This window comes from Heloderma suspectum, chromosome 7 (assembly GCF_057233095.1).
Source record: "Heloderma suspectum isolate Gila_16-S chromosome 7, 16-S_ref, whole genome shotgun sequence".
NCBI classification, from domain to species: domain Eukaryota; kingdom Metazoa; phylum Chordata; class Lepidosauria; order Squamata; family Helodermatidae; genus Heloderma; species Heloderma suspectum.
The window spans coordinates 125,529,027-125,554,254 of NC_139464.1; the positions used below are offsets into that span (position 1 = coordinate 125,529,027).

The 25,228-nt window shown below is 44.3% G+C and overlaps 2 protein-coding genes across 2 annotated transcripts in view; one reads left to right on the plus strand and one right to left on the minus strand.

The window, feature by feature from the left end:
• The window catches only part of VWF (von Willebrand factor), a 273,421-nt gene that overhangs the window by 241,248 nt on the left and 6,945 nt on the right, over positions 1-25,228 (plus strand). The window contains exons 47-50 of the mRNA XM_084811394.1: positions 6,000-6,116; positions 10,375-10,473; positions 11,697-11,825; positions 14,345-14,384. Coding sequence (XP_084667520.1) covers positions 6,000-6,116; positions 10,375-10,473; positions 11,697-11,825; positions 14,345-14,384 — 385 coding nt within the window. The remainder of the gene's footprint in view (positions 1-5,999; positions 6,117-10,374; positions 10,474-11,696; positions 11,826-14,344; positions 14,385-25,228) is intronic.
• The window catches only part of LOC146340307 (uncharacterized), a 77,246-nt gene continuing 71,057 nt past the window's right edge, over positions 19,040-25,228 (minus strand). The window contains exon 3 of the mRNA XM_084811408.1: positions 19,040-19,177. Coding sequence (XP_084667534.1) covers positions 19,040-19,177 — 138 coding nt within the window. The remainder of the gene's footprint in view (positions 19,178-25,228) is intronic.

Consider the following 25,228-nt stretch of genomic DNA (forward strand, 5'->3'; position numbering starts at 1 on the left):
CCTTTCCCTGACCAACCACTGATCATTAGGTGGCTTCCCAGCTTTTGTGCAGCTTTTCCCCCATTCTGAAAGGTCAAAATGCCTCTCCTAAGGCTTATTGACTGACAGTCAGAGCTTCAAACTACAATAGGCTGGTATTTTTGCCCCACCCCTTTTGCCCTCAGCCCCACCCAACACTAGAGTGTGGCCTCCCCATGCCCTGGAATAGGAAGAAGATCTGTCTTCTCCTTGGTCCTTTCTGAGTACTTCTGCAACATTTTTTCATATATGTGAGAGGAGTCATTGCTAGCTCCATTATCCTAAGAACAAAGGGAGACCAAGGGGCTTATCCAGTGTGTATTTTCCATGTAGGGAATACCAGTGGAAAGATTAAGTTGCCTCAGAATGCAAAAATACACGGGGTTGTTATAAGGATTACAGAGAGAAAGCACAATAAGCAGCTTGGTCACTCAAAAAGCGCTTTTTGAATTACTTCAGCAGTAAGTATTTGGACAGTAAAATCCTATGCATGTCTACTCAGAAGAAAGCCCCACTGTATTCAGTGGGACTTACTCCCAGGTAAGGGTGTAGGGTAGGATAGCAGCCTTCTTTATTTCTAAATTGTATAGCTTACCCTTCAATCATCAATTAGCATTCCCAGAGCAGCATACAAAAAAGTAAAAAATACAAATATTACAAAACAATAAAACAGTAGTGCAGCAGACAATAAAAACTCCAATAAATAAAAACTCACAGTACCATTAATGAATTAAAATCTTTTTAAAAAATAGAGTGCTGCTCCATAGCATAGCTTTTATTTTATAGAACATCCCTTTCCTAGTACAATGTTATCCATCAATATTTTCTCCTTAAGTTGTCCTTCCATCGTTCTATTATAGCAAACATACCTCTAGGGCAGGGATGGGCAACCTGTGGCCCTCAAACAAATTTCAAAAGCTGCCTTCTGCATGCCATCAGTTCAGACCTCTCGCAAGAGCCATCTGTCCCTCCCCTCATAGCCCGCTGGACAGGAAGCAAGAGGGAGAAAGAGGAAGGGGAGGCAGAAAGAGAAAAGGGGTGACCCATCCATTTCGGGCTTCAGCAGAAAGATTAGCTGCAAGGGAATGTGGCTCTCAACAGAAAAAGGGTGCCCACCCCTACTGTAGCAGTTCTATTCTTTCATTAAAAAACACACAAAACTCCAAATTTGTAATCTTTCTAAATGCATACTTTTGTAAGGGGTAATTTTTAGGTTTTCTCTTGTGTTTGGCCTCAGTCTAATAAGTATTGTCATTTGCATGGAAGCAGTACTTAATATATCATACCCTTAAAATTCCCAGACTTCAAAATGTATCGTCAACTATCCGCTAAAAGAAAATCCCCCCTTTTCTTTCTTCACCTCTCCATCCTACCCCCACTAACTTATCAGTTGAATGGTCTCATGTTCAGAGTTTTCTGTTGCAATTGTATTACTGGGGCCATTTGTTTTTCCCTTAATCCCTTCACGTTTCCACCTAGTATCCAGTTACCAGCTTTATCCTCCCATCGTTTGGTTTAGCTGTGTTCATTTCACAACACTTTAAACTTCCAACCAGGTGGCTTGACTCACCAAATGGAATCATCTTGCAACAGGCATCTGGTTTCCCAGGCTTTTATTGAGCAGAGTGATTAAGGAAGACACAGAGCTTTTTGCCTTGATATATATAGACGTTTATGGGTTGCATCGGCTAGCAACGTGTGAGCAGATGTTAAAAGGGCCTTGTAAGGTTCTCATTCAGCATTTCATAGGTGCATTTGACAAACATTTTTTAAAAAATCTGTTAATTAAATATTTACCAACGCTCTCACGGTAATGTATTTGTTAACGGGGTTTTACTGTCTAGGATGGATCCCAGTAGATATTATATAATCTTTTGTTCCAGAGGGGAACCTTCCCAAACACAGGGGTAATTACTGATATCTGGATATTTGATTCTGACTAGTGCAAACTTATTTAAAACACACACACATGATTCCAGCTTAAATAATGGCAAACTGTTGGATTCAGTAAATGGAAAGTTATTCCCAATGAGCAAGGATTTGTAGGTTTTCTGTGGAAACCTGGGCCACTGAATTAGGAAGCAGATTTCTATAATACAAAAATGTTATAATGTCCCACTTCCTGTAGAAATCAATAAATCCCATATATGTGATCCCCTCTTAAATATAGGGCTTTGCACCCAAGTGAAGGGGATCAGGATCCCAAGAGCCTAGTAAAGGTTTGCATTGTAGTAATTGGCATGTCCTTTCCATGACTGAGACATGTTTATTGCATTCAGTTTCAACTGTTGGCTTGCCACAAGTGGAAAAATGGAAGATGGTTGACGTCATTACATCTTGCAGCAGAAAATTCCACAGTTTAATTATGCGCTGTGTGAAGAAGTACTTCTTTTTGTCTGTCCTGAATCCTATACAGTGCATTGGTGGGAGATTCAGGACAGACAAAAGGAAGGGCTTCTTCACACAGCACAGAGTTACACTATGGAATTCACTACCATAAGATGTAGTGATGGCTAACAATTAGGATGGCTGTAAAAAGGGATTAGACAAATTCATGGAGGAGGCTATCAGTGGCTACAAGTCATGATGGCTAGGTATTATCTCCAGTATCAGAAGTTATATGCTACCTCCAGGATCAGAGGCAGTATGCCTGTTGCTGGGGAACATGGGTGGGAGGGTGCTGTTGCACTCATGTTCTGCTTGTGGCTTTCCTGTGGGCAGCTGGTTGGCCACGGTGTGAACAGAATGGTTGTCTGGATGGACCCTTGGTCTGATCCAGCAGGGTTCTTCTTATGTTCTTAATCTCCCAGAAATCAACTTCATTGAATGGCCCTGAGTTTTATTATTATAAGGCGGGAAGAACTTATCCACTTTCTCCACACCATCCATTATTTTATATGTCCTCCCCTTACGCACTTTTTTCCACAGTCAAAAAGCCATGAACAGTGTAAGCTTTCCTCTTACAAGAGTTGCTCCACCACATTGATCATTTTTGGTTGTCTTTTTTTGTATCTTCTCCAGCTATATAATATCATTTTTGAGGTTTGTTGACTAGAACTGTACACAGTATTTGTGGTTGCGGCATAAAGGCATTATGATATTGGCAGCGCTATTTGTGATTCGTGTCCCCAACATGATTCATGATCCCCAACATGGAATTTACCTTTTTCACAGCTGCCACACACTGGGCAAGTTTACACATCATGCTAAGACACCCTGGGAATAATCCTGCTGGGCTTGTCTGTTACTCCTGTCAGACAATTGCCTGCTTCGTGGCTTCCCAAGGCTTATTTCTCCCTCAGTCCCTCTCAGTCATCCTGGTTGCTGCTGGCACGTATCCCAAGGGCCTTTGCAGCAGAAGTCTTTGTTTCGTCATTCCTGCGTCAGCACCCTGCCTGCAACTGGTCTGCTGGGGTTGCTGGCTCATGAGAGAAACTCCCCCCACTGCATCAGATTGCCAGAGGGATTTAAGTTTCTGAGCCCATACAAACGCAGGGACGTGTTTGCAAACTTCACTATTTAGCCATGCATACCGATAACCCCTCTTGTCAATCTCCTTGTCAATTTTATTTTTTTATTGTTTTTATTATTAAATTTATTAATTGCCCATCTGGCTGGTCACCCAGCCACTCTGGGCGATGTACAACATACAATAAAAACAGTTTAAAACAATAAAATTCTACAATAAAAACTTTTCCTAAAATACCCTAACCCACCCCAAATGCCTGCCTGAACAACCATGTTTTTAATGCATGACGGAAGCTCATTAAAGAGGGGACATGACGGAGTTCCCTAGGGAGGGAGTTCCACAGAGTGGGGGCCGCCACAGAAAAGGCCCTCTCCCTCGTCCCCACCAGTCTAGCTGTCCTGGCTGATGGGACAGAGAGAAGGCCATCCGAGGCTGATCTTGTTAAGCGGCCTGTCTGGTGCTGCTGGAGGCGCTCCTTAAGATAGGCTGGGCTGGAACCATATAGGGTTTTAAAGGTCCAAACCAACACCTTGAATTTGGCCCGGAAAACAGCTGGTAACTGGTGCAACTCCTTCAGCACTGGAGTGATGTGATCTCGCCGGCGAATGCCTTTAATCAGGCGAGCCGCCCGCCGCGTTCTGTACCAGCTGCAGCTTCCGAACCGTCTTCAAGGGTAACCCCACGTAGAGCACATTACAGTAGTCTAAACGAGAGGAGACCAGGGCATGTACTACCGATGGGAGCAGATGGTTGGGAAGGAATTCCATCCTCCACTTTGCTTTTCTTGCTAGTGAACACCTTTTTTTAAAAAAAGCTGCTTCACGTTTTGCAAGTAATAACACCCGCCCTAAAGTGCCTTCTCTCGTGCGTCCATCAGCCAGGACAGGCCATCACTTTTGCCCACCCCCTACCCCTTTCATGCTTGACGCTTCCTTCCACTGGTCTCCATTGCTAGCTGCCAGATGTACATGAGGGTCACAGAGCAGTGAGTGGGATTGCTAAACAAACATACACAAATTTCAAGGCAGAGCAGTCAAACTGAGGGGGAAATTGTGCAAATTTCAAGGCAAGGCAATAAAACTGAAGGGAAATTTATGCAAAATTCCTCGCAGTAGACATTCACTCCTGTGCATTTGCACAGGACCAAAAAAATTGCAAACACATTTGGGACACTGTCTGGTGTTCTTTCATCAAGATTTATATGGGGGGGGAATTAAAAATCCATTTTGAGGTGGAGGGGATGAGAGAATGGTGGTGGCACTAGTGGGATTGCGAGGAGCAGCAGGGGGTTTTGCTGCTCTTACGGGGTGGCTCTCTAGCTCTTCCTGACAACCTGTGATAAAATTGCCCTGCTGGGTTCGGCCATCACAACAAACCACTCTGAGAACCAGCCACCCTAAACAACCCTACTACAAGCCATGGGTTCGCAGGGTGGGTTGTTTTTTGCAAACAGAAAAATGGCTCTGAGTTTGGACATCACACTAAGCCACCCTACAAACACCTACAATAAGTCGCAGTGGAATGTGCGAAACAGATCACTGGTTCAATATTTTTTTTATCAAGCTATCCTACAACCCTAAGATCCCTTTTCTGGTCAGTCACGACTACCTCATGCCGCCTCAATGTATATGTGGCTAAAAAGGAAAAAGACAGGGTATGGTGGAGAAAGACAGGGAGTGAAAGAGGCAAAAAGAAAGCTGGATATGGGGAGGAGAAAGAACACAGGAAAAACAGAAATGATTTTTATCTTTTATTGCATCTAAGGCCCAATCTACATGCAGATATGTAGATGGGGTGAACAGTTTCCCATATCAAACTGAGCCATTGGACTCCCATTACATGCCTCTACGTATAATGCAGGGGTGGGCAGCCCCCTGGAAAAAAAGAGTGAAATTGCTGGTTTGCCGTCGAAATGTGGTTGCAAACTATTCTGTAGTGCTACAAAGCGATACTATGGTTAGCACCACTTTTCGCACGCTGTAGCAGCGATTGAGCACTGAATATTTTCATGCTCAGTTGCTGCTACAGATGCCATTTGGGGGTTAATTCTTTTCTTTTTTTCAGGGGTGGCAGGGGCCCCCAATGGGTGGGGGTAGGGGCTGCATGCAGCCCATGGGCCATATGTTGCCCACCCCAATGTAATGTATGGTTTGGACTGAAGACAAAACATTAAAAGTGGATCCCATTTTGCAAGTTGCGCTTAAATCCTGGCCTAAGAAAAGCTGAATGCCACTACTCTGCTATATCTTTATACTTATAATTTCGCGAACTAATAGCTCTTTTATATACAGGTTTTCCTTTCATACATAGCATTATATTTTGCGTAAACTGTCAAGGATGGCTATGAATGCAAGTACAATTCAAAATGGAAGTGTTCATGTCTAACTTTTCTAGAAATGTTTGGAGGGTGGAGGTTTTAATTTTTTTCATCTGGTAATGAATGTTCCGTTCTTCATGTTTTTAATGCGAAAAAGAAATAACTGAAAACTGTGAACTTGTTCTGATCTTTCAGCCAGGGAAACGTGTGTTGTTGGATCAGTGCACCAGCTGTCAGTGCAGCCTACAGGGAGGACTGTATCTGAAATACAAACTGACATGTGGAAAAATTACCTGTGAACCTTGCCCCAAGGTAAGAGAGAGTGTTATGGCCCAGGAGCCCTATGGATATTTGAATGGGATCTATTCCAGGCTGTAGAATGTGTACTTTATACTCACACCCCTGTTTGAAGTCATGTACTTACCTTCATGAACTCTGCCAAAATTCATGAAGACATGCAACATGTGATTTGTGCCAATTGGATTATATAAATTAACTATTTGCTGTCTCATCCAGTGTCAGTGGTTTCCACACTAGCTTTTCCATAAAGAAATGAACATGTTAGAGCACAGACTCCTCACAGTGTATTCCATGTAACTGACGCAAAGAGCTAAAAAGAAAAAGTCAGGGCCTTTCCACATATTACATGGTAGCAAACCCTGGTTTGGGACTGTGTACACTGAAGGGGAAGCTATGGCCAATTCGTCATTGCAATGCCCCTTTAAATCTGGAGCTGGTGTGGAAATGCAAACGTCTGCCAATGCTGCTTGCTGCAATGCAGCTGAAGAAGATAAGCGGATGGTACGCATCATACCAGCCGCATAGAATGCCTGTATGCTTTTCACAACACTTTTTCATTCTTCTTGGCCACCATTTTTACCTAACCTGCCCATGTTGCCTGACGTTGTTTTAGATATATGTTGTCTTTGTGTATATTGTCTGTGTTTTTTATGTAAATGATTTTCATACTCTGTATACCTGTATTTTTTAACGTTTTTAATCTTTGTAAACTGACCAGAGAGCTTTGGCTATGGGACAGCATAGAAATGTAATAACTAACAACAACAACAACAACACTGACGATGATGCCACCTTGTGGGGGGTTTTCTAGCTTGTTCAAAAATAATCTTCTAGAAAGAACATTATTGTTTAGCATGAACTTTATTTTTTATTAAAACTGCATTAGAGGTGCATGCAGTGTAGTTGCGTGCAGTTTGTGATAGATGGATCCTCCTGCATATGATCTGGAAATGATCTGTTTAAGAGGGCTTAATTAGGAAGATATTCACCGGACACATGCAACGACTGTGTTTTTATACTGTGTCCAATTGGGAGTGTGTGGCACCATTGGTTCCACTGCACACTCATGGACATCGTCAGGAGCATGATGTGTCTCAGAACCTCCCTTTACTTTCCCTAACTGATCAAGGTAAGGAAAGCTTCTCGCAGGGTCTTTGGCATGGCTTCCCCACATATGTATTAGCAGCATCCAAGGATTCTAGGAACCACGAGGTCCACATTCCCCTTAGTTTTGGCTTGTCTGGACACTGTGGTGAGTATGAACAGTGGCATCCAGGCCCTGAGGCTCTGCCACAGAGTACCTGGGAGGCGGAGCCCACCCTGGAAGCCTTCCTTCCACCTCAGTGGGTGAGTTCATACACAACTGTAAACCAGCATGTAGGGTTATATCCCTGAGCTGCAATATGCTGCACCAGTGCTGGGCTGAAGCATTCCCCCCTTCCGTCGTCTTCTCCTACGTGGCTTGGAGAAGAAATAAACAAGAATGTAGTTTAGTTCAGCCGATTCCTGGTTTGTCATTATTTATGTATAAACCAGGAATTGTGCTTTGAAATAAATTCTAAACATGCCAACTTCAAACCCTGGATTGTTTTTGTGGTTTGTTTAGTAAACTGGAGTTTATTATAAACCACAATCCCCAGGTCTAATGGAATGGCAAACCAGGAATCTGCCAAAGTGTAACTGAAGCCTGTTTTTTCCCCTCCTGCCGCCTATGTGCGAGCCCAGCACTCCTCACAGGCTAATTTCCGCGCATGCAAGTAACCATAAATTATGGTTTACTGTTATACACGAATGCAGCTAGTAAGTTTGGGAATAGAGGAGACAATATGGAAGGTTTTATTTATATTTATTACATTTATATCCTACCTTTCCTCCAAGGCATTCAAGGCAACATACCGGATGCCCCTCCCCCCATTTTATCCTCACAACAATCCTTTGAGGTAGGATAGGCCAAGAGACAGTCATCCAGTTAGCTTCGTGGTTGAGTGGGGATGTGAAGGTTTTCATGGCAAAGGCCTAAAAATGAATCCATTTTGGATGAGGCCCAAATTCTAGAGTGGTCTAGATCCCCAAAATGGATATAAGGGGAGCTCCAAAAATCTAGTGACTGTGCCTCATTTTCTTCATTTTTAGAGAGCACCCTGTAATCTTGTATGTAGTCTTGATGTCACTAAGCTGAGATTTCCATATAATAATTGATATAATATTCAATAAAACTAAAATTCAATAAAAATAAAGATTCAGTAGAAATAAAGTTCATGCTACATATATTCTTGATACAAAAGCTTTTGTTCTGTTTGGCAAATGAATGGAACTCCCTGATCATCACATCCCCTGTAAAAAAATCACAGTAACTTTAATTTGCCTAAACAAATAATTGAAAGTTAGTTCTGCTAGGGACATTTTTTGTATTTCTAGTTCGTTCCCATTTCTTTCACTTTAGTGTTTCAGAAAAGTAACGCATATGACTGTCTATGATTCCAATATATCTCCGGGTTCCTTAAGGCTGCCTGCAATACTTCCTAGGGATTCTCACTGTACATGGGGGGACTTGAATTAGCACAGATAGGATATTTCACTGCAAGCCTCCACATACTAGACATGGAGACATTTTGTTTCAAAAGAAAAATTTCTTATGTAGGCCATTTGCTTTTCCACCTTGCTCATTTAGTTTATGCATGAAGGCCATATTTCATACCTTATGGATTCAATGTAAAGTTGTAGGGCCAGTTCTATCTTGGTTGCTTCAGAGGCCAAGGGAGGTATCAGTGTTCTCTACATCCCTGAAGCAGCTGTTGGTGGGAAGGATTAGATTCAGAGGAACTTTCCACTGAGCCCGGTCCCTCCCATTCATTCAGGGGGAAAGGAAGGCGGACAAAGAAATTCCTTGCAGGTTCCCAGTTCGGTATTTATAAATGACAACAAATGCATGGCTTTTAGGGCAGATTCTCATGTTACCATGCAGAATAGTTAAAGCTGTTTCAGCACAGTGGTGCCCTGCACTGATTTTCACCTATAACCTGGTGTCACAAAACCAGCTATGCCCTGGCCTATGAGTGGAAGGGAATTAGGCCAAATAGTGTGCCCCACTCCTATTTGCCCTTCCCTTCCTGATAGTTTTCCACTGCCACCAGGTGGAAATCTTTATTTTCCTTGGCTGCCTCCACCAAACAGCCTTAAAACCTTCTGGATCTCTTGTTAATACCTTTAGGTAGTGTGGGGTTTGGCTTTTAGGTGTGGGGTGGGTAATCCAATATGAAAGGAGACTATAAGAGTTAAACAACAACATTTTAAAAGTTGACTGAGAATGTATTATTATTAGGGAAGGTTTTAACACTGAAAAGTTACAGCACACGCACAAAACCAAACCATAATAGCAAAATGGTAAGGAAAAAACAGGATGAATGCATCCAGCTATTCCTGACTAGACTGTGTCCCTATTTTCCAAGTTCTTCCCAGTGATATCTTAGTGTTAGAGTTCTCAGCTTTTCCAAGCATTCAGCTTCTCCCAAGGAGCTTTCTGTTTTTCTTTCCCTTTCTGATTCTTCTTTCCTTTCAGCCTTCTTCTACTCTAAAAACTGTCTTGTTTGCTCAACTGTTTATATGTTAAAAGGTAACGTGTTCTCTTCCAACTGGCCAATGGGGAGTCACCTTTACTCTAAATTCCTTCTGCTAATGTATGCACACTTTTTTTTTATTTGCAAAGTTTTTGCATTTTGCAAAACTGAAACCTGTGTTCCAATACTGCAGACTGTGCAGAACCACAATGTAAACAAAACTCTTCTGTGGGGTCCTTATCTGGCTAACCATCTGCTGAGCCTCCAGTTTTCTCTAATGTCTTAGACTTGGTAGCACCTAGACCTAGTGGAACATTAACTGAACCTTTAACCTTTTGGATTCTACATTTGAGCAATGCTTGCTGAGAAACATTAGCCCCGTAATACACAAATCAAACTACATACAAAATGAGAAGGTAGTTCTGTTCCTTCATACCTGGTAACCAGATTGTTAAGGTGGATGACTTGAAATGTCTTCCTCTAGGAGCGGCCAAGAGAGATGCCATTGATGTTAGAATGTCTTTGAGATTCTCTGTAATCATATGCCTACTTGGTCACAGATTTTTCACCTTCAGTCCCACCACATGGAGGCATTTATTCAGAGACTACTATGCTAGAATGAACTGGGCCAGTGTCATTGCACTTAACAGATTAATTCAATGTCCATGTTAGGCCTGGGATTCAGAGAAACGGTTTGCTTTCTTTCATTGCAGAATTACAGGATGGAAAAAGTATCTGGATCTTGCTGTGGTAAATGTTTGCCAACTGTGTGTGCCATACAGCTGAAGGACAGAACCATTCTGTACCTGAAGGTCAGTTTATTTCGTATGTCTGTCCTAAGATGTTTGCAGTGCCGTTCCTCTCCTTTTACCAACAGTGCCACATTCCTGCAATGCTGTGTGAATGCAATTAGTCAGGAAAGTCTCCACTCACTCTCCAGCATATATCCCATTGGCAAGAACTGGGCTTCTGCAAGATAATTATTCTCATCTAAAATTCAAAATGAGAAGGCAACAAGTTGCCTGTTTTTTGTGCCCTGGAAGTGTTATTATTTATTATTTATAAAGTGCCATAAAACACAACGAAGAAAGACAGGTCCCTGGTCTGAGGAATTTACAATGGGGCATACTAAAAGAAATGACAGAATACGTCCCACTTACAGTCTCATTTTGACAGAGGAGGAGTTGGCGACAGAGAAACAGGGACAGAGGCAAGGGCAATGGGATGAATATGCACATCTTGGGTTTCCCGTAATTAATGGCTTCCTTCGCATTGGAATGGGAAAACAATCCGCACCCTTGAAAGCACGTGTGGGCACATACGTGCAGCCCACAGAGCTCCAGGTGCCCCAACCACTTTCCCCGCCAACTGGGTGTTAGAGAACAAATGGCTGCTTCCCCACTGCAATCAGTGTTCTCCATTAGGATCGCTGGGGATGGGGTGGGGTGGGCTGACCTTCTCCCACCCCAGCGATTCTCACCCAGATTGCTGTTTCCCCACTGCTGTGAGGAGCGATTGGGGTCACTGGGAGCAAGTGTGGTGCAGGCTTTTACCGTGCTCCGTAATTCTGCTCCGTCACGGAATATATTAGATTGTCTGTTATTGCATTGCTTCGATTCTTAGTCTGTGGGTTGGACATGGATAATAAGGGCTAGTTCACACATTTACTAGAAAAATATTCTGCACGTGTAGGGGGGTAGTGGAACCCTGTTCAGCCCTACATCATGCATACAACTTAACATGTGATGCATTCCCCAAGCACACATGCCCAGTTCCCATTACCCTTCAGCTTCAAAAGAAGGAGGGGGAGGAATAGGCTATTCCCCCATATTATACCTCACATGTGAGGCCGGGAGTGCATGTCCATGTGCGTGTCTCTGTTCCACATCCACATACAGTGAATAATCACTGGTTGGTAAATCTGTGAGCGTGGCCGTCAGACGTTCATCTACTCATTTAAGTAGCTTTGATAAAAACAGCAAAAATCTGTGGCCTATTAAAATTGCATTAACTATACGTTCTGCAATCTTTACAGCCAAATGAGACGATCCAAGATGGCTGTGACAGCCATTCTTGCAAAGTCAACATGAAAGGAGACTTCATCTGGGAAAAAAGAGTCACTGGTTGTCCGCCATTCGACTCTAATAAATGCCTGGCTACAGGAGTAAGTAGTGAACCAAGAGCCTTGTTGGACAGGTTTCAACTTATTATTATTAGCAGTATTACTATTAGTATTATCACAGCACCGTTTCTGTACATGGCACTTTACAAGGTATCATAAACAAAAAAGAAGTTCCTGCTCCAAGGGATTTAGACTTTGACACTGAGGGAGAGAGAAAAAGAAGCGGGGAATGGCATGGTAGATATAAGAAAGAGGGCAACTTTATTGACTTCTGTTGTCATTCATTATCATTTTTATGGCTGCTAGCCCCATTTCTTTTGCTTTACCTTTCTTTTAAGTACATTTGTTTAATTTTCCTTTCATTTTAATTACATTCATTTTCATTTTCTATTGATTGAAATGGAGACCCACCCAGACTGTGTCTCCACGACAGCGGAAGGCGAAGCGAATGGAGGGGTACCGGATGTCTTAAAAGGAATCAGCTTTGCTGTGATTTGGTCCATGCAGGGCTCCATGAGTGAGTGCTCTGCACCAGTAAAAATCGCTTCACAGAACATACTTCCGGGGGTGTGTGTGTGTGTGGAGCAAACGTCATCTGACCGGCAGGGGCTGCTCAACCAATAAGAGAGGCTTCCCCCTCCCCCCCTTTCTCCTTTCCCCTGAAAGTCCAGATGCACCTGCATTTTAGGAGCAAGCCTCATTGACCACAATGGGATATACTTCCAAGTAGACACCCATATGCTTGTGCTGGGAAAGGGGGGGGCACAGGGATGGGAAACCAGCCCCCTTTCTTACCACAGGAACTCTATAAGGAAGGTGTGAAGTAGTTACTTCCGAAGGCTGTAAACCAAACAATGGGGAATTGGAGCCTCGAGGTCGCACTTTAGAGCACTTAGGGCATTTGGGCTTTAAACTGTGCCATTTCAATTGAGGGGGATGTCTGTAAACTCTGATGTGGGCATTCAGGGGGCAAGCCCCATTGAGCACAATGGGAGTTACTTCTGAGGAGACACTAATCTGAGGAGACACTATCACTAAGCCGTGATAGGCTACGTAAATACTTACGTAGAGTAAGTAGGAGACAAGCCGCCGGAGCCACCGGAGCTGCCACCGGAACTGCTGCATCCGCCCCAGGTAAGTTCTGTCCCGGGGGGATTCTGCGGGAGGGGGCAGGAGGCCGTTCCACCATGGATTCTGGGGGGCTGGATTCTAAAGAATCCGGCCTCACTGGAATCCGTGGCGGACTTCTCTGCCACCCCTACTTGTGCGGCAGGTATTTGACTGGTATTATTTGGCCCCATAGATGAAGAGAAACCACAACTCAGAGAGAGCTAGCAGTCAGGTTTTGACATTTGGTCCCTTCACCTCATATATGCAGAGCTGCAGGCAGAGACATCAGGTTTTGACATTTAATGTTTGGCCCTTTTGCCTGATACATGCAGAGGCACAGGGAGAGAGACAGAGTCAAGGGTGTTGAGACAAGCATTTTCTCAGCAGAAGTAACTCCTGTTGTGGCCAGTGAGGCTTGTTCCCAAGATTGCCATTGAGGGGAGTAGAGCCTGGAGGGGGAGTCTCTCTGACTGGTTCAGCAGCCCCTGCCAGTCTGACGACGTTCACTTCCCATCCCCCCACCCAACCCGGAAGCATGCTTCTGTCAGCGAAGGGGGAGAGGGAGCAGGGACTCAGCAAGAGGAGGCGGCAGGAACACGGATGAGGTCCTCAGACCCAGCCCAGACTCCACCCAGCCATCAAGAAAATACTTCAACTAGAGCTCAGTGGAAACTGCACGGAGCCCCAGGCTACAGCAATGAGAAGCCGGGTCTTTACGGGCTGCGGAAACAGGAAAAGGAGCAGATGCAATCTGGGAAACATCGCAACCAGGTGGCAAACAAAGTGAAGCTGGCAGCGTGGAAACCCGCCCTGGGTCTTTCAGTAGCTCCACCCCTGCTGGATGCCGCTTGTAGTTCTGAAGGGCGGTGTCTGTTTTTGCAGCCCCCCTCCTGCGTGGCTGAGGGACAAGAGAAGCCCCTGGCAAGCCATCCTCGGAGTTGGGCGTTGACCAGCCACATCCTCAGGCCAAGAAGACATATAAAGGGGCATCAAGAGCTCCCTGGGAAGTGGGGCCAGCTGTGCCCCATCTGAATCTGAGCACTCTGCAGGTTAAATTGGAAACCAGAACCAGGGGACATGACACCCCTTCACTGCAGCCCCAATTCAAATCACAGTAGGAGGAACCTGTGTGTGTTCTGCATTGTGGCTAATAGCTGTTCTGTGGGGGATAATTTGGACTGGAGCTACATCACGGTAGCAACTCCCCCCACCACACGCGCACACACCATTGCCCCAGTCCAAATTAGGCAGAGTGGCCAATTTTAGCAAAAACAAACAGATCTCCAACATCAGTGTGGCTCCTAGTTCCACTATTAGCTATCACAAGTTCAAAAATCTTCTGCTATCCAAAAAGTGCAGTGTAGATTGCGAAAGAAAGTGTTTGTATGTGAGCAAGAGTGAGAGCAAGAGGGTGTTGTTTTTGTCTCAGATGACATGTGTTCTCTTTTTAGGGTAAAATTGCAAACATTGACAACACCTGCTGTAAAACATGTAAGTAGCTATCCTTTGTATTGACTTCTTACATTAACACATTGCTAAATAGGAATATTTTGCATGATGATTTGGATCACGATAAAATACGGGCCAAACAAAATGAGACTTTTGTCATCCCCTTGCAGTTCCTTAAAAAAAAATAAATCGCCAGCATGGGAAGGAGGGGAAGGCAGGTCAGGACTGTGGCATGGAGGAGGGCAGATTTAAGCCCTTGCCCCTGAGTTGGCCCTGGCCAGAATTGCCCCTTTCCAATGCCTGCTATGTGCAGTAGTACCCATGGGGACTTTTCTCCCATTGGGAATAGCAGGGAGGATGGTAACAGGGTGGGGGGATGATTCCAATGAGGGCAGTAGGGGACAAAAGCATATAGCCCCCCACCACACACACACACACACCATGCTCCCAATCCAGCTTGCCTGGGGTGGGGTGGGTGTGCAAGGTAATATTTTTAATAAATAAACTATGTGAGAACAAACTAGGTGACAAAAGTTGCTTCTAGTTTGGCCCTACAATAAAGTAACCTACTTAATAAGGACACATCCTAATCTGGGGCTTTATTTACACACTTAGGGCAGAATCCTATGGCCACGAGACAGTGGCTAGACAGCCATAGGGTGCGCGCCGAGGTCGGTTCCCAGAAAACCGCCTTGTCCCCCCTCCTGCTGCCTTGTAGGCGGTGTGGATCGTCCCTGGCTCTGAACTTAGAAGAGCAGTGCAGAGCGGGGCAAAGGGGGGCATTCCTGGGGCCAGGGAGGGGTGGGGAGTGCAGAAGTGCTGATGCGGCGCTTCCTATGCATCATCCGGCCTCCCTCCACTCTGATATCCTGCAGCTGGACAGCTGAAATCAGCTGTCTAGTCGCAAATGCAGGGCGGCTGGAGCACGGAGAAGATCCCCTCCAGGCTCCACCCACTTTTCATTGGATAGGTGGTCACCTCCAAGTTTGCAGGCAGCTGCCTATCCCCATACGATTGCTCCCTCCTTCCTCTTAAGTTAGCACCACTTGAAATTTTGTGGAAATTGGAATCAACTGCAGAGATAAATTGTTGTTGTTCAGTCGTTCAGTCGTGTCCGACTCTTCGTGACCCCATGGACCATAGCATGCCAGGCCTTCCTGTCCTGCGCTCTCTCCCGGAGTGTGCTCAAGTTCATATTCATTGCATCGGTGATGCTATCTAGCCATCTCATCCTCTGCCATCCCCTTCTCCTTTTGCCTTCAGTCTTTCCCAGCATCAGGGTCTTTTCCAGGGAGTTTTCCCTTCGCATTAGGTGGCCAAAATATTGGAGCTTCAGCTTCAGTCTCTGTCCTTCCAATGAGCACTCAGGGTTGATTTCCTTTAGGATGGACTGATTTGACCCCCTTGCAGTCCAGGGGACTCGTAAGAGTCTTCTCCAGCACCACAGTTCGAAAGCATCAATTCTTCGGTGCTCAGCCTTCCTTATAGTCCAGCTCTCACAGCCATACATTACTACTGGGAAAACCATAGCTTTGATTAGACGGACCTTTGTCGGCAAGGTGATGTCTCTGCTTCTTACTATGCTGTCTAGGTTGGCCATAGCTTTCCTCCCAAGGAGCAAGCATCTTTTAATTTCATGGCTACAGTCACCGTCTGCGGTGATCTTGGAGCCCAAGAAAAAAAATCTGTCACTGCTTCCATTTCTTCCCCTTTTATATGCCAGGAAGTGATGGGGCCAGATGCCATGATCTTAGTTTTCTTAATGTTGAGTTTCAAACCAGCTTTTGCACTCTCCTCTTTCACCCTCAACAAGAGGCTCTTTAGATCCTCTTTGCTTTCTGCCATTAGGGTGGTATCGTCTGCGTATCTGAGGTTGTTGATAATTCTCCCAGCAATCTTAATTCTGACCTCTGATTCATCCAACCCGGCATTTCTCATGATATACTCTGCATATAAGTTAAATAAGCAGGGTGACAATATGCAGCCTTGTCGTACTCCTTTCCCAATTTTGAACCACTCAGTTGTTCCATGTCTGGTTCTTACTGTTGCTTCTTGACCCTCATACAGGTTTCTCAGGAGACTGGTAAGATGGTCTGGTACCCCCATCTCTTTCAGAATTTGCCACAGTTTGTTGTGATCCATACAATCAAAGGCTTTAGCGTAGTCAATGAAGCAGAAATAGACATTTTTCTGGAATTCTCTTGCTTTCTCCATGATGCAGCGAATGTTGGCGATTTGATCTCTAGTTCCTCTGCCTCTTTGAAACCCAGCTTGTACTTCCGGTAGTTCTCGGTTCACATACTGCTGAAGCCTAGCTTGTAGGATTTTGAGCATCACCTTGCTGGCATGTGAAATGAGCGCAATTGTGCGGTAGTTTGAACACTCTTTGGCATTGCCCTTCTTTGGAACTGGAATGTAAACTGACCTTTTCCAGTCTTGTGGCCATTGTTGAGTGTTCCAAATTTGTTGGCATATTGAATGCAGCACTTTAACAGCATCATCTTTTAGGATTTTAAATAGCTCAGCTGGAATACTGTCATCTCCGCTAGCTTTGTTGTTACTAATGCTTCCTAAGGCCCACTTGACTTCACTCTCAAGGATGTCCGGCTCAAGTTCAGTGACCGCACTATCATGGCTATCAGGGACATTCAGATCTTTCCTGTATAGTTCTTCTGTGTATTCTTTCCACCTCTTCTTAATCTCATCTGCTTCTGTTAGGTCCCTGCCTTCTTTGTCTTTTATGATGCCCGTCCTTGCACAAAATGTCCCCTTGATATCTCCGATTTTCTTGAAGAGATCTCTAGTCTTTCCCATTCTATTGTTTTCCTCGATTTCTTTGCATTGTTCATTTAAGAAGGCCTTCTTGTCTCTCCTTGCTATTCTCCGGAACTCTGCATTCAGTTGGATATATCTTCCCCTTTCTCCCTTGCTTTTCGCTTCCCTTCTTTCCTCAGCTACTTGTAAAGCCTCATCAGACAGCCACTTGGCTTTCTTGCATTTCTTTTTCTTTGGGATGGATTGAGTTGCTGCCTCCTGAACAATGTTATGGACCTCCGCCCATAGTTCCTCAGGCACTCTGTCTATCAGGTCTAATCCCTTAAATCTATTCCTCACCTCCACTGTATATTCATAAGGGATATGATTTAGGTCATACCTGAACGGTTTAGTGGTTTTCCCGACGTTCTTCAATTTCAGCCGAAATTTTGCAAGAAGCAGCTCATGATCTGAGCCACGGTCAGCTCCAGGTCTTGTTTTTACTGACTGTATGGAGCTTCTCCATCTTTGGCTGCAAAGGACATAATCAATCTGATTTCGATATTGACCATCTGGTGATGTCCATGTGTAGAGTCGTCTCTTGTGCTGTTGGAAAAGAGTGTTTGCTATGATCAGTGTGTTCTCTTGGCAAAACTCTATTAGCTTTTGTCCTGCTTCATTTTGTACACCAAGGCCATGCCTGCCTGTTATCCCGGTGATTTCTTGACTTCCTACTTTAGCATTCCAATCCCCTATGATGAAGAGGACATCTTTTTTTGGTGTTAGTTCTAGAAGGTGTTGTAGGTCTTCATAGAACCGATCAACCTCAGCTTCTTCAGCATCAGTGGTTGGGGCATAGACTTGAATTACTGTGATGTTGAATGGTTTGCCTTGGATTCGTACTGAGATCATTCTATTGTTTTTGAGATTGTACCCCAGTACTGCTTTTCCCACCCTTTTGTTGACTATGAGTGCTACTCCATTTCTTCTAAGGGATTCTTGCCCACAGTAGTAGATATGATGGTCACTTGAATTAAATTCGCCCATGCTTGTCCATTTTAGTTCGCTGATTCCCAAGATGTCGATGTTCAATCTTGCCATCTCATGTTTGACCACCTCCAGCTTACCTTGATTCATTTTTCTGACATTCCAGGTTCCTAAATAATATTGTTCTTTACAGCATCGGATTTTCTTTTCATTTCACTTTCTTTCATTTCACTTTCATTTCTTTTCATTTTGCAGAGATAAATAAAATATATTAAATCATGCTTAAGACCTCTAATGACACCTTGTTTATGAGAGTGATCTTCCCTCTAAAATATATTTAGATAAATTGTCCAATTTAAAGTGTTTTTAAGTCCTGTTGATTGCAACAGGAGAAATGTAAACGCATCTGCATAGCTCTCCATTGAAACCAATGGGGACCTAAAAGTGCCTAACTTGGCACATTCAGATTGTGCCTATTATGTTAAAAAAGGCAACTCTCAAACTGTGTGTGGCTGCAGACTTATAAGTCATGCAGGAACTACTGTGTCCCATGGGGAATTAATAAATCAGACTATCAAAGCATCTATGCGCTTACATAGGAGGCTGCCTTTTCCATCTCTGCATGAGTCACTGCTCTGGCCTTGCTTCTTTCCTATCAGCTTCCAGCTGGGATGGGAGACTCCATTCAGAGCCAGTGCCAGGCTTATGTGGGCCCTCTACATAGTGCTGCCTGTGGGCCCCACCTGGTACCATTAAGCCTCTGTGGCCGTCCTCCTTCCAGCATTGCTTCCTACTCCCTGCGATCCCTGGTGGTGGTACAGCCGCCAGCCATCTCCTTCCATAGATGTGCTGGGCCAGCAGAGGCTCGGCAGTAATAAGATGGGAACCAAGCAGTGCTGGGCATTCCACTGTGGGAGATGAGCTATGCCGGTCTCCCATGCCAAGCAGTCACTGACTCAGCTCCCATTGCATTTATGTGCTGTCAGCACTGCCAAGGAAGCCTCTCCTGGGCCTTGCTGCGTGACTGCTGCACTGGCAGGGGGCCAAGTGGGCGTGGACACCAGAGGCAGTGCTAGGAAACAGCAGCAGCGGCCCTGGCAAGGTCGGCATCAGCCCCAGAGGGCCTCGACAGGGCACACGCACCCCAGTGGCTGCGACAGTGCTCACACCAGGCCTGATTTCATTGCATGTATGTATTGGATGCGATTGGCTGTTCAGCACTCCTGGTATAGACATGCGACAGCATCAGACACAGCACATGCCCACAGTGGTGGCTGCATGAATGAGTCACTGCTCTGGGCTGGTCTCTTGCCAGCCAGGAGGCACATCCAGATCAGTGTGTGGGCTCCTCGGTATAATAATATAGCTTTTGGGATATAACAGTGAAGTGTGCTTCCCGTTTTAATTCAGAAAGAAAACATGTCTCATCCATAAGAGGTCTTGGGAAACACTGTATAAAGTGTTCCCCCCCCCCCAGATCAGTCCTCAAGCTAATTCTTCAACATGACCCTAAATGAAGGCTTAGGTTGCCAAATTATATGGTGGATAATTATAGAATTTGTTTAGTGCTGAAAACTATCCTTCATTTGAAGGTCAAAATGTCAGCACCTCTTCGCCCTCCATTTTCTCTCCCCGCTTTCTTTTTGTTCTGTTCATGTGCCACTAAATAAAAGATGGGATGCCCATCCATACGTAGCCACAGTAATTGCTGTAACAAAACCCCAGTTTGGGGAAGTCAGCTTCAAGATCATTCCTTGCTGTTGCCTGTCCATATATCAGCAAGTTCCACTTTTAAGAAATAAAAGTCAGTGGAGCTCCTGAGATAATAGAGCTCACAGGTTAATTTAATTAAGAGAACTTTTACCTCTCTACAAGGATTAAAGCACAGGGGCTATTATTGAAAATGGTCAATTAACCTTTACATAAAACAGATGTGAACAACATATTTTAAAAGCTCAGAGAGACTTCTATTTAAGTGATCAAAAATGCTGGAGAAAATAAACTGTAAAGGGAAAAAAGTGCCAACAATGCAGCCCCCCTGTTTCATCTACTAATGGAGGATCTTTGCTAGGATGGTATTGTTTGTTGTTTATTTGCTCAGTCGCTTCCGACTCTTCGTGACTCCATGGACCAGCCCACGCCAGAGCTTCCTGTCGGCCGTCACCACCCCCAGCTCCCCCAAGGTCGAGTCCGTCACCTCCAGAATATCATCCATCCACCTTGCCCTTGGTCGGCCCCTCTTCCTTTTGCCTTCCACTTTCCCTAGCATCAGCATCTTCTCCAGGGTGTCCTGTCTTCTCATTATGTGGCTAAAGTACTTCAGTTTTGCCTTTAATATCGTTCCCTCAAGTGAGCTTTATTTCCTGGAGTATGGACTGGTTTGATCTTCTGGCAGTCCAAGGCACTCTCAGAATTTTCCTCCAGCACCCCAGTTCAAAAGCATCCATCTTCCTTCGCTCAGCCTTCCTTATGGTCCAGCTCTCGCAGCCATAGGTTACTACGGGGAATACCATTGCTTGAACTATGCGGACCTGTGTTGTCAGTGTGATGTCCCTGCTCTTAACTATTTCATCAAGATTTGTCATTGCTCTCCTCCCAAGAAGTAAAGGTCTTCTGATTTCCCGGCTGCAGTCAGCGTCTGCAGTAATCTTTGCGCCTAGAAAGACAAAGTCTGTCACTGCCTCCACGTTTTCTCCCTCTATTTGCCAGTTTAGCTCATGGTGTCATTGAGGTGCTCAAGCTCCAGCACCACGACAGGTAACGATCTCCTTTGCTGGAGAGGATGGTACTGAGTCCTTCATAAAACCCAAAATGTGGCTAATATCCAGTTTCTGTGTGGACAGATCTTGTTTTCTACTAACCCAGATTGGGGTAATCCAGGGAAAATCGAGACAAAAATCCAGAAAAAAAAGAGCTGCAAAAATTGCTCTCAGATGTCAGTTCTAAGGCTAGGCCAAAACTACTCGCCTTGTTGCTTGTTTATATCTGTCTGTTCTGGAAAGGGCCTTCTCTTTTCAGCCATTTTTGGCACCAGTGAACAACACATCTGTGTGGTCTCTATGATATTCTTGGGTGTGGCATTTTTACTGTCCTTGGACTCATTTCCCCACACTGGCCTTTAAAACCACATAGGTCATCACGGCCAATAGGATTAAATGGCAGCCTGGGCAAATGAGGCTTATAAGGACAGGGCTAAGAAGTAGCAGCTGCAAAGGGAATAAAGGGGCAGCATGATGAGTTTGTTGAGGTGAAGCAAGTGACTGTTACAGTGAGCATCAGAAGAAGGGAATAGTTAGTACAGCGTTAATCGTGAAAAAATGTTCTGGGCATGATGTTTTTTCTAATTTTGCCTGGACATTTTAGCTGAATATATGAAGGGAGGCCTGTTGTCAGACAGAAAGGCGAGACATAAATATTATAAATAAACATATGATCAAGCTTGAGAGTGGAAGGATGGAGATGGAGAGCTCCAGCCCTTCCTCCAGTGAAGCTCATGCCCCCGTAGGACCGCAGTCCCCTGCCTAAGCCAAACAGCTAGTCTGACCCCACCCCCAGGTGCTAGCTGTCCTTTTCACATTCCCACAGAAATGAACAGTAGCCATTCACTTGAATAAAAGGAAGTAAAAAGGTACCCTTGGTGACACTGTTGAGCTGGGAGCTCATCCTATTACCTGTCCCTACTATTTCCAACTATGTAGAACTGAATCTGTTCCTATGAACATAGCCCCATCCTGGATTCTGTTTCCTGATCATACCAAAGGTTTTGTCCAATAGGACTACTGAAGCAAATTTGGTTCATTGTGGGTGAATTTTGACTGTTTATTTAATCCTGAAAGCAGTAGATGAATGCCATTGGTTGATCTGTATCCTTTCTTCTCTCTCAATCTTAACGCATTTCTTTTAAAATGTTTACATACCATAAGCACAGTAGAAATCACCTTATATTTTGATCTGTCTCGTCCGTTGAAAACAGATAATCAAGCAGAGTCCTGTTGGATCAAACATCCCTCAGGCACAAATAAAAGATGAGGATAATAGTGACAGTCCGATGACAGTTATTTTGCAGCAGCATTTGTATCAACTGTTGTAGCTCTCAGTGTCTCCATTCTCCTCAGACAAGTTTGATCAAAGCTCTGAAATCATTAAAAGCAGAGCTGGCATCTGTAGTCCAACAGCCAGAAGCCCAGCATGAAACATGAAGCCCCACAAATGGAGGAGCTGTTCTCGTACAAGAAGAATATAATGCTGCTAGTTTGGGGGTGTTAGAAAAGTATATCAAGGCACTGTAAACTGAGGTGCACAGATGTAATCTGCAAGGACATGATAATAAAGAAAACGGAACTAAAAATACATTCGTAAAAGCCTAAACTAGGGATTGACAAATCTGTCAATTTTGGTTTCTCTCAATTCCTCATTTTTCCAGTCTTTTATTCCATACTGTTTCCACATGCTTGCTTTAAAAAACAACACACTGCACATTTGTATGCATTTTTGTGTGGATTTCTCCTAATGTAATGTACAGAATTTCTATAAACCACCCAGAGAGCTTCAGCTATGGGCTAGTATAGAAATGTTGTTATTATTATTATTATTATTATTATTATTATTATTAATGTATACATTTTATACACCATTTGTGCAAGCCTAATATACACACTTTTTGCAAGCAACTGTATATTATTTTCACTAATTTACACATTTTTGTGCACACATTTCCCTAATATATGCATTTTGTATTCATTTTTAATTGTAAATTCAGAAAAATACGAATTCCGAAGGATAACTACATGTTGGTTCATGAAGTGTGAATTGGAGGCAGACTTTAAACTTGGCTTAAAGTTTAGAAAGACATTAAAGAAAAAAGCCCTTGCCACTTCATATTATATTTGACATTAAAGTAAGTCCCCCCCCACCACACACAAGAATTTCATGCTTCCTTCAGCTCAACAGAAATTTCCCCTTTTGCAGAGGTGAATAATCCAAATATGTTTTAAATGCATATTTTGAAAGAAAATACATTTAGAAATATGTATTTTGAGAGAAATATGTTTAGAACTGTGTATTCTGAGACAAGATGTGTGTGAAAATACATATTTAAATGCAATTTTTCCTGTGGTTTTTTTTAAAATTGTGGATTAATGTGGAAATAGGATAGAACAGACATGTGTATATGCATGTGAAAGTGACATGGACTATAAATAGATTGATTCACCTTCCCCAGTGGATGTCCTCATGCTTAATCTTAGAACTCCTTCTGTTTGGGGCAATTTTCAGCACTCTTGAATGTATTTGCATTGGTCTTCTTTGAGTCTTTTCTCATTTTCTTCTTTGGCCTGAGTGACCATCTCCTCATTTACCTGCATTGCCATTTATCAGATTGGCTGTGGCATCCCAGATGTTCTCCTTTGAAGGAGGTGGATATCCTGTAAGGGTTCAATGGAGTCTGAAAGCAGCACTTGAAAATAGGACTTGAAACTAACCCTGTCTTCTCTGGTGGAAGGAAAGGAATCCCCTCCAAATTCTTATCCAGCCTTCAACAGGAAAGCAGGATTTCCTAGTGCCTCTTTTTTTCTGGCAAAGCCCTCAATCAACAGACCTTTTTTCTAGTGATGGCCAACCCCCTTCACCCCCACATCATGCTTCTGAAGGCCAGTTGACCTTGGCTGGGTCATGTGTGACTCAGGTAATGCTTCTGTAGCTGCCAGCTGATTTCCTGGCACAGCATCTAGGGATGTATGAAACTCACCTTTTCGCGGAATCTTTCACGGTAGGGGGGGATGGGGGGAGGCGATCCGGTCCTCCCCCCCGGAATCCTCGACGGTTGGCTCCGCTCCATGGCCAGGCCACGGAGCAGCTGGCCAGGGCCGTCCGCAGCCAGATTTCAGGCCACAGACGGGCTGCTGCAGACACAAATGGCAGCCACTGTAGCGGCCTCCATTTGCGTCCAGCCAGGCAGCCGTGACAGGCTACATAAGAAAGGTTACGGCGGCTGCCATTTGCGTTCCCTATTTTTCGCCAATTTATCTTACGTAAATATTTACGTAGGCTAGAGCGGCGAAAAATAAAGGGACGCAAATAGTGCCCACTACGCTATTTGTGTTCCCCTTTTTTTCGCCGTTTTATCTTACGTAAACATTTATGTAAGATAAATCGGCGAAAAATAGGGAACGCAAATGGTGGCCGCCGTAGCTGCCGCCATGTGCGTATGCTGGGTTTTTTTTGGGGGGGGGGTTAGCCGTGATAGGCTACGTAAATTCTTAGTGTATTCGGCCTCACTGAAATACGTGGTGGAATTCTCCGCCATCCCTAACAGCATCCAAGGATGATGAGTCTACCAGCTCATGAGGAAAAGCTGCTCATGTGATAATCACCACATTAGTTGGTCATGTAAATACACCCATAAAATCCAGCGTTTGAAACTGTGTCTAGTTTATTCAGTTTATAAATCTTGTTAGCAGCCTGTGGCCCAATACTATGCTACATATGTGGAACAAAAAACAACACCTGGCTTATCATAGAATCATAGAATCATAGAATAGTAGGGTTGGAAGGGGCCTACAAGGCCATCGAGTCCAACCCCCTGCTCAATGCAGGAATCCAAGTCAGAGCATCCCTGACAAATGGCTGTCCAGCCTCGTCTTGAAGGCCTCCAGTGTGGGAGAGCCCACCACCTCCCCAGGTAATTGGTTCCATTGCCGTATTGCTCTGACACTCAGGAAGTTTTTCCTGATGTTCAGTCGGAATCTGGCTTCCTGTAACTTGAGCCCATTATTCCGTGTCCTGCACTCTGGGATGATCAAGAAGAGATCCTGGCCTTCTTCTCTGTGACAACCTTTCAAGTACTTGAAGAGCGCTATCATATCTCCCCTCAGTCTTCTCTTCTCAAGGCTAAACATGCCCAGTTCTTTCAGTCTCTCTTCATAGGGCTTTGTTTCCAGTCCCCTGATCATCTTTGTTGCCCTCCTTTGAACCCTCTCCAGCTTGTCTGCATCCTTCTTAAAGTGTGGTGCCCAGAACTGGACACAGTACTCCAGATGAGGCCTAACCAGTGCTGAGTAGAGGGGAACTAGTACTTCCCGGGATTTGGAAGCGATGCTTCTATGAATGCAGCCCAAAATAGCATTTGCCTTTTTTGCAGCCACATC